A 9,680-nucleotide genomic window follows, 5' to 3' on the forward strand; every position below is an offset into this window, starting at 1 on the left:
CTCGGGAGAGCCCCAGATGCCTCCTTCCCGCCATGGGCCCTTGGGGAAGATGTTACCTGGGTGGGGTGGGGGCAGGCTGTTGTTCAAAAGTGCATCCATATCCTCCTCCTCACTGCCCGCCGAGCAGGGGGACGGGGAGCCCAGGCCCGACGCCATCCCCTTCCGCTCCCGGCCAGGGAATTGGCCCAGCTGCTCCTGCCGGCGGCCTGGGGCCCTCTACACTGGCCCGAGTCACTGTGCGGGGGAGGGGGGAGAAACACAGAACAGTCAGTGACGCGCACTGTCCCCCTCCCCCACACCCACCCGCTCTTTCCGCCCCCCACCCCAGCCACCCTAGCAGGGCATCCGAACCGCTCAGGCTGAACTTAGTTCCACACTCCTCGGGGGCAGCCCGGAAGCCGGCTCCCCGGCAGGCGCCCCCACGGAGCGAGGGAGCGACGCCTCCGAGGGCAGGCTGGTGCAAGCGCGGGGAGGGGAGACGCCGGGCTGGACCGAGCGGGGTGTGACGGGGGAGGGGGTCCGAGTGGCAGCGGCGCGGGGGGGCCAGGGGAGGCCGCAGGCGGCGAGGCGCTCGGGGACACAAGGTCACTTGGGGGTGGGGGGGGCGCCTCCCTGCGCCCGGGGAGGGGCCAGTCCCCAGACAGGGCAGCTCTCCAAAGGCTGTCCTCTGGGACAACTCAGGTTCTCCTCAAGAGCTGCGGGGACGAGGGGGCGTGGAGGCTCGGGCGCTGCGGGGGGCCGGAGGCAGGGACGCGGGGGGCGAAAGCGTCCCACCGGGAAGGGGGCCGGGCCACGTGTCCCGGGGGGCAAGTGATCAAAGGGCGAGGGGGTGGGCGCCGGGCATTGTGGGAGACCAAGCCGGAGGCGGGGGGTCGCGGGGAGCAAGACTCCGGCAGGGTTAGGGCGGGGGCTGGGGAGGAGGCCGGGCCGCCTGCAGGGCCAGGAAAGGAAGGGTCGGCTCCTCTGGGCAAGGGGCGGTCCGCGGGTCCGGAGACGCCTGAGGAAGGGGCGGGTGACGGGATGACCCTCGGGGCTGGTTAGGGCCGTGAGGGGCGTCTCTTTGGGAACCCCGCGCTCTCCTCACCCCGGAGCCGCCGCAGGTCGCGCTGGGTCCGGCTCGGTGTCACTCCCGCTCCGGCTCCTCCTCGCCGCGGCCGAAGGGGGGAAAATGGCTCCGGCTCCAGCGTCGCCTCTTAAAGGGCCTGAAACACCGGCCGGGAAATCCCACCGCACAGGCCCCGCCCCCCCACGGACAGCCCATAATAACCTCAACCAACTCCAACCCCCCCCTTCCACTACCGCCACCCTCCTCCCCAGGTCTCCCGGGCAACCCCCGCCCCCTCGTCGCTCAGGCAACCACTGGCCACGCCCCCTTCGAGCGCGCGCGCGCGTCACCTGGGCAACCGCCCACCTCCTGGCCATCCCATAATACACACGGACCCCCCCACACACACACACACACAAACAACACACACACACCCTGCCCCCCCACATTTCATACACATATGCCAGGGGCTGCTGACATCTCATAATATTGCAGACCTTTTGCAACTAACCCTCTTAGACATCCCATAATAGCCATCCTTTGCCAACTTCTTCACTCTTGGCCCTAATGCTAACATCCCATAATAATTCATCACCCCTCCCTCCCCATGGCCATCCCATAATAAGCACCCCTCGCAGCACTTATGCCTCATATCCCATAATATTCAGCCCCATCCCCCACAGACATCCCATAATAACCATCCTTCATCCACCCCCAGTTTGATATCCCATAATAGTCAGAAACTCACCCCCCCCATACTACAACAACGGACACTCGGCCTCCTCCCACACACATCCCGTAATAATCAGTCTCCCACTTTCTATACTGACATCCCATAATAACTGACCCCCTAGAGCTGCCCTCAGTCCCTGCAGGCCAGGGTCTAGAGGCTCACATCACCCCCAGCCTTCCCTCTTCTAGCTCCACAGCCTATAGTAAGTACCCCTCCTCTATCAAAAAGATAACCCATAATGATCAACAGCCCTACTGTCGCCCCACAGATGGACATCTAATCTCTTTTCCTCTAACACTGGAAAGCTATCCCATAATAATTTTACTCTCCTACCCACATCCTGACATCCCATAATAATTGCAAGGAGCCCGTGGTCAACCAAACATACCATAATACTCCCAACACAACCCAGTGTCACATCCCATAATGCTTCATCTCCACTCTACCACCCCTATACCCTTCGAGCCAGGCATCCCATAATATTCATATTCTTCCCACCCCCATCTCCAGGCGCTGTCAGTCTATTCTAACACCCAGAGCAGGGAGGGCCAGGCAGGCTACCCACGCTTCCTTGTCCCCGCCCCCACTTGCACACACCTTAATCCCTTTCTGGGCCAAAGTAGTATCCTGGCAAAAAGCCTCCTGATGTCTGGGACCCCAGCTTCCCTCATACCATCATTTCCAGACACTCGGGGGCTGGGAGCCCACCTAGGGCCCCACCCAGTCCCACCAAAATCTAGGTATTTTCCAGATGCTTACCTCCAGCTCCTAAGTTTTGAGGAACACCAACCAACCAAAATACCAAGCTGACAGATGAAACATTTACATGAAGTCTAATTCACCCTACAGCATCCCATAATAATTACCAACTCCCATCCAAAGACTATCTCTCAACATTCTAGCAAACCTCCCCCTCACCACACCCCCAGGTCAGGGATCTTTCACCAACACCCCCAGGCCACTCCTGGGGATGGACATCCCATCACGATGTGAACTCAGGTTCCTGCTCTATACACACCAAGAGTGAAGGCCTGCCCTCCCGCTACTCACCACTACTCATGTTCATTCAACCTGTGTTGACAGAGTACCTAGCAAGGCTGAGCTCCGCACCATGGAGAAGCAAGGAAGACCAGGAGGCCTCCCTTCAAAAAGCATAAGCAACCAAGCAAACTATGATACACGACAGAATGGTGCCAAGGGAGAACTGCTGAGCACTGTTTCCCAATTTCCTGTTACAGAAAATAAAATCCCACTGGTTCCAAGAGAGAACATATCCCAATAAGATTTATCGTGGTCCTTCTAGAGGCTGGAAGATGATACTTAAAGGATTTATGGGTATAGACCATAGTCAACATGATCTCCTATCTGTTCCCTACTTACTAGGGGATTTTTCTTGGAAAGCAATGTTCATCCATCCAGCATTCCTAATACTGAAATCCTATAATATGTTCATGTCCTTCCTTCTTAAGAGACTCCACAATATACCAGCATTGTTTCCCTCATTCTTGAACACCAAATCCTGCTTATCCTCAATGTCCCATATTTTTCAGGCACTTTCCCATTTTATATCCTGAAGTCTCATAATATCTCCAATGGCCTCCATCCTCATCTTGTTGGGGCCCCATTCTCCACCTCAAAAAAAAAAATCTTTAGTTGTATAATGTTCCCCATCTTCCCCTGTCTGTATAGAAGTCAATATTCCAGCGGGGCATGGTGGCTTACGCCTGTAATCCCAGCACTTTGGGAGGCCAAGGCAGGTGGATCACAAGGTCAGGAGTTCGAGACCAGCCTGGCCAAAATGGTGAAACCCCGTCTCTACTAAACATACAAAAATTAGCCTGACATGGTGGCACATGCCTGTAATCCTAGCTACTCAAGGGCTGAGGCAGGAGAATTGCTTGAACCCAGGAGGCAGAGGTTGCAGGGAGCTGACATTGCACCACTGCACGACAGCCTGGGCAACAGAGCAAGACTCTGCCTCAGAAAAAAAAAAAAAAAAGAAGTCAGCAGTCCAGGAGACCTTCTACATTGAATTATGCCCCAAGGTAGCCCTCCAGCATATACCATCTCCTTCCCTTATTATGCATACCCTCCAGCCACCCTATGGACCCAATCCTAGAAGTTGAAATAACCGAATTTTTTTTTGTTTTGTTTTTTGTTTTTTTGAGAGACAGGGTCTCAGTGGTGCAATCACAGCTCACTGCAACCTCAACCTCCTTGGCTCAAGTGATCATCCCACCTCAGCCTCCCACCTGTAGCTGGAACCATGGGCATACACCACCACACCCAGCTAATTTTTAAATTTATTGTAGAGATGGGGTTTCACTATGTTGCCAGACTGATCTTGAACTTCTGGACTCAAGTGATCTTCCCACCTCAGGAAAGAGCCCAATTTTTTTTTTTTTTTTTTTGAGATGGAGTTTCGCTCTTGTTGCCCAGGCTGGAGTGCCATGGCGCGATCTCGGCTCACTGCAACCTCAGCCTCCCGGGTTCAAGTGATTCTCCTGCCTCAGCCTCCCAGGTAGCTGGGATTACAGGCATGTGCCACCATGCCCGGCTAATTTTGTATTTTTAGTAGAGATGGCGTTTCTCCATATTGGTCAGGCTGGTCTCGAACGCCTGAACTCAGGTGATCCGCCCGCCTCGGCCTCCCAAAGTGCTGGGATTACAGGCGTGAGCCACCGCGCCTGGCCAGGAAAGAGCCCAATCTTAAAAACCCTTTGGCCCTCAGAAAACCTAACCCATCAGCCTGTCACTTTTCCCTCTTCCTGACTCCCAGAGATTCAGGACCTGAGTGAAAACCAATGTCCCAGCACCACTGCCTTGCTGCCCTAACCCCAGGCCAAGGATAATGTCTCCCTCTGCTCGTGTACCTTTTTTGCATGGGTCCAAGACCTATGGAAGTGGGACGAGTTGAAAAGAAACTGGGACTTCCTTGTAGAAACGGCCCTTTACTAACCAGTAGTGAGTGGGACAAACCTCATGGCATCTCTGCATTACCCTTCTCATCTCATTTCCCTAGAGGAAGGCCTGGCCAGATGGCTCTCCCCTTCTCTAGGATCCAAGGGACTGGAGAACTGGCACAAAGAAATGAGTTCAGGGAAGGCAAGAGCTTGCCTCAGGGAATTACAATCCCCCTGCTCCTGAGCAGAGCACCAGGGACGCAGACAAGTCTTCCGCTAGCTCCTGGCTGACTCTGTAGACCCACAAGCATTCCACATTTAACTCTCCTCATCTTAGGACTGGAGTTTTCGGCATCAAAGACATCAGGTCCTGTCAAAAGCTCCCTGTCACCTTTGAAGTAGGTGTTTTCTTTTTCCAACCTTCCCTTCAGCTCCCTGGCCCACCCTCTTGCTGCACTCATTGTGGCAAGCGGGCCATTCTCCCCTGTTCTGCAAGGCTTCCAGTTTCCCTCGTTAAATGATCTCGACATCAAGACTGGGCCCCATTTACTTACCCAAGCCCTCTCCCATACTTACTCTGAGTACTAAGAATGAAACTTGTGTTCCACAATGGGGGGTGAGGAGGCAGCTCTTTTCAGATACCACGATGTGGGGACACCTCCTTTCAGGGAAGTTTCTCCTTCCTACGGAGGGCTGCCAGATGCCTATTGTGCCCTCTTCTACCCTCATTTCTCCAGGGGATCCAGCCTGTCTCTGGGCCTCAAATTCCCTTCTGCAATATCTCCATCTGCCCATACCCATACTCTCATTTCCACAGTGATCTGTCCATATAAACCAGTAAGAGAGCATTTGGGTAGTCACAGCCTCCTGCCTGTGACTAAAAATATCCACATTTTATTTATCCATATATCCTTTGTCCACTACTCACCCTGTGTCCCTATTCCTGTAGGTTCTACCCACTTCTTCCTTTGCTGCTCTTGCTCCCCACCTCTCCCTAACACCACAACAAGGAGAAAGTTAAAATCCCTTCCTCTCTTCCTGAGTTCCTTTAAAAAGGGCTCGGAGGTGTGTGCTGGTGTGTTGCTTTGTAGTCCTTATGCTTCTACGCTTCCCCTCCCTCCTCTAGCCCCGTGCTACCTTCCCAGATAAATTATAAATAAACCACTAGCATGATTGGCCCACGGAGACTAAGGGTGGCATAATCTCCTAATTAATGCACCCAGGAGGGCAGCCTCTCTAGCCAGTTACCTTAGAGTTCTGTTTTCATCCCATGGTACAGAAGAACCTAGAATAACACTCAGAGTGGGTTGTTCATGGAGTTTTTAGCATTTGCTCTATAATTCCTCTCCTTACACCTCTGTTTTGTGTGAACCTGAAAAACTCTGTTCATAAGAGGTCCAAGGGGCCACAGTGTTCTCCTGCTCTGTCTGAAAAGGGGATTTTGGGAGACAACGAGGGAAGCAAAGCCACAGTGACAGTGCACTCCAAAGGCTAGACAGGATGCAGATCACGTGGGGCTTGGGGGTGACATGCCAGGTGTTTGTATCTCAGGAGGCAACCTAGTGTCTGTTTTATGGATGTGACTGCAAAGTAGCAAAGCGCCCCGTGCACAACCCCCCAACCTAAGCAAAGTGCTCCGTGCACAATCCCCCAACCTGAGCTATGGTCCCCAGGCTCAAACCCAGGAAGACAAGGATGGAAGGGAGATGGGTACTATCGCCATCCATGAGTACTACTCCCTTTGGTATGCCACCCGGCCAGAACATCTCAGTTCTCATTTGCAGTGCAGCTCTGCAGGCCCCGGACTCACAGGGCAACCCTGTAGTGCACAAGCTGTTTAAAGGACCCAGGTGTCCAGGGTTCAGATTTGGCTCGCTGGAGCCTGCCCCAGGGGCCCCTTCAAACAGCTGTCACCAAAGAAACCTCTCCAGCCAGTTACTCCTGCCAGGCCTCAGGTCCGACTCCAGGGCTCACCCTACCCTCCCCAGCTCCTTCCCTCCCTCTTCCTTCCCTCCCCCTCCCCACCCCTCCCTAGAGTTTCACCTCTCCTGGACAGCCCCACCCAGCTGTGCAGGGCACATCCCATAATAATCCTCCTCGCTAGCCTTACCCCCCCAAAAAAAGAGAGGCGGCCATCCCATAATAGCCACCCACAAGAGACATTCCGCGGTGACCGCCCCCTCCCTGCAGAGCTGCTGGGAGCAGCCATCCCATAATAGCTGGCCGCCTGTTTTACTGGTTACGGCTGTGGAGGGAGCTGGAGAGGAAATGGAGGGGAGGGGGGAGGGGAGAAAGATCCAGGGCCCCCACTTTGTGGGATGCAGGGAGAAGGGGAAGGACGGTGGTATAAGGGGCTAGGGTGCAGAGGAGGCCGTCGTGCAGGTGGAAGGTGTGATCCACTGGCCACCACCACCCTGCTTTAGGGCTTTCTCCCCATTCGCCAGGGGCTACTTTTCCCCTCAGCACCCCGGAGGTGGCTGCTAGTTAGGGGAGATGCCCGGGATGGGTTGAGGTGCCCAAAGTCTGTGTGTGTAGGGAGATGGGTTTCAGGTGTTCCTCTTGGGGAGTCTGAGAGAGGACGGTGACCTTAGAAAGGATGGTAGGCGAGTAAGGGTTGAGGAGGTGGGGGGGCTGGAGAAGAGCTCCTCAGGCCCTCCCCATTCTGCACCACCATCCCATAATAATCCCCCCAGCCCCACTCCCCCTCCCACACACGACATCCCATAATATCTTCTGGAGAAGCAGTCCCCGCAGTAGGTACAAAGAGCTATCCCATAATAAGCTCCCCCACCCCCACTCACCACCCCCCCAACTTGGCCCCCCCTCAGTCACATGCAGCCGGTGCCATCCCCCGCTGCTCCCCCCTCTGGCCACCGAAGGCCTTGCCAGCCCATAATACTCTTGCCTCTGGTCGCAGGAGACCTCCAGCCCATAATACTCCCTTCCACCACCACCCCCCCTTTCCCGCCCCGCACCCCTTCCTCCCGCCTCCAGTTGGAGCCGGGCCTCACCAGCCCATAATATTCCCCAGTCTCCTAAGGCTGTTCCAGCCCATAATACTCTCCCTGTCTCCTAAGGCCTCTCCATCCCATAATACTGCCAGACGCCTGACCTGTGGGCCAAACCCCAGCCAGTTCCACACATCGAGGCTGTGTTAGCGCCGCCGGCCTCCCTCCCTGTCCCTCCTCCCTCCCTGGTCGGCGCTTTCCCTCCCAGGCTTTCTCCCGCCCTCCTGCCCTGGGCCCCTCTCCCAGCCCCACCCCGTGCCTGCCTGGGCCCTCGCTTCCCCTCCAGCCTCCTCCCTTGCCCTTTCTCCATTGCTTGGTTCTCCAGCCAGCTTCCCGCTGTCTTGCACTTTCCTACCTCCTCCTTGGTCTGTGGGATGGACATGGGCCTAGTGGGGAGAGAGTGCCCCCAGAGGGCAACAGGCCAGTCGCTGCCCCTAAAGACTGCCTGCTTGACCTAGCAATGTGGAAACCTGCCCAGCCTGCCTTGCTCACCACCTCCCGTGGTCCTAGGTCTGATTGCTGGCAGAGCTCTGTCTGGGTGAGGACAGAGCCCTTCAGGTCTTCCGGAAACACTCCCCTTGGGCATCACTGGCAGAGTTGATCAATGGCCTCGCCTCCCCATGCTCTTGTTGGAAAGAAAGAGCTCCCACTTATGGGGCGTCTAGAGTACCTTTCAAAGGTGGGCTCTTTGACCCTCACAATAACTCAATAAGTGGATATTATGAGCCCCATTTCACAGAGAAATGGGAGAAAACAGAGGCTCAGAGAGGTCAAGAAATTTGTTGAAGCCACATTGCCAAGAAGTGAGAGAGTTGAAATTAATGCCCAGATTTGTTTGATTCCAAAGTTCTGGAGCCTTTGGGATTCCCCAAACCCTGAGTGAGAAAGTTCACCTTCCAGGACTTTCCGTGCTCCTCTGGCAAGGACAACATGGTGAGAATTACCCCAACTTGCTCAGGGCCTTCCTGTGTGAGATTAACCTTCCGTTCCCCGTTTCTTCCATGGGACCCCAGGTGGCAGCCTCGAGGGAATTCCATCCTCAAGATGGTTGAGGACCAAGAAGGAAGAATCTCTGCCCTCCTTTGATATCCCTTACCTCTGCCCTGGCTCTCCTAAATTTGTTTTAAGATTAATGATTGTGGCCGGGTGTGGTAGCTCACACCTGTAATCCCAGCACTCTGGGAGGCAGAGGCAGGCGGATCACATGAGGCCAGGAGTTCAAAACCAGCATGGCCAACATGGTAAAACCCCGTCTCTACTAAAAATACGAAAATTAGCTGGGCATGGTGACGCACGCCTGTAATTCCAGCTACTAAGGAGGCTGAGGCAGGAGAATCACTTGAATCTGGGAGGTGGAGGTTGCAGTGAGCCAGGATGGCACCACTGCACTCCAGCATGGATGACAGAGCAAGACCCTGTCTCAAACAAAAAAAAAAAAAAAAAAAAATTAAGGCCAGGAGCGGTGGCTCATGCCTGTAATCCCAGCATTTTGGGAGGCCGAGGTGGGCGGATCATGAGGTCAGGAGACGGAGACCATCCTGGCTAACCTGGTGAAACCCTGTCTGTACTAAAAAACAATCAGCTGGGTGTGGTGGCACGTGCCTGTAGTCCCAGCTACTCGGGAGGCTGAGGCAGGAGAATCACTTGAACTTGGGAGGCAGAAGTTGCAGTGAGCCGAGATCGTGCCACTGCACTCCAGCCTGGGTGACAGAGCAAGACTCGATCTCAAAAAAAAAATAATAATAATAATGATTGTTACTCTTCCCAGCTACTCTCACCATGTGGAGGGACCATCCTACCAAGGAGACAGACTTTGAGGAAGGGTGAACCAAGGGATGGTCCCTGCTCAGTGTACACAATCAGGGGTGCTGCCTTGGAGATGTAGGGTACATCACAGGCTGGGGGAGGGGAGTCATGGCCAACTGCATGAAGTCTTAAGGCATTCTGCCTGTGTGTGGGCCCTCGATGTGGTGTATTTTAGGGCCCAACAC

The 9,680-nt window shown here is 54.9% G+C and overlaps 1 protein-coding gene across 32 annotated transcripts in view; it reads right to left on the bottom strand.

The window, feature by feature from the left end:
• The window catches only part of CHD4 (chromodomain helicase DNA binding protein 4), a 36,273-nt gene extending 34,916 nt beyond the window's left edge, over window positions 1–1,357 (bottom strand). For 7 of the 32 annotated variants that reach the window (XM_055358511.2, XM_055358510.2, XM_055358509.2 and 4 more), the window contains exons 1-2: window positions 1,085–1,235; window positions 57–234 (exon numbers count right to left, since the gene is read on the bottom strand). In XM_055358511.2, coding sequence (XP_055214486.1) covers window positions 57–156 — 100 coding nt within the window. In that variant the 5' untranslated portion in view covers window positions 157–234; window positions 1,085–1,235. Of the gene's footprint in view, window positions 1–56; window positions 235–351; window positions 1,013–1,084 lie in introns of those variants that run through there. The other 25 variants (XM_063693762.1, XM_031007243.3, XM_055358495.2 and 22 more) reach the window with 14 other exon arrangements.
• Window positions 1,358–9,680: the final 8,323 nt, after the last annotated feature.

Source organism: Gorilla gorilla, chromosome 10, assembly GCF_029281585.2.
Source record: "Gorilla gorilla gorilla isolate KB3781 chromosome 10, NHGRI_mGorGor1-v2.1_pri, whole genome shotgun sequence".
NCBI lineage: Eukaryota > Metazoa > Chordata > Mammalia > Primates > Hominidae > Gorilla > Gorilla gorilla.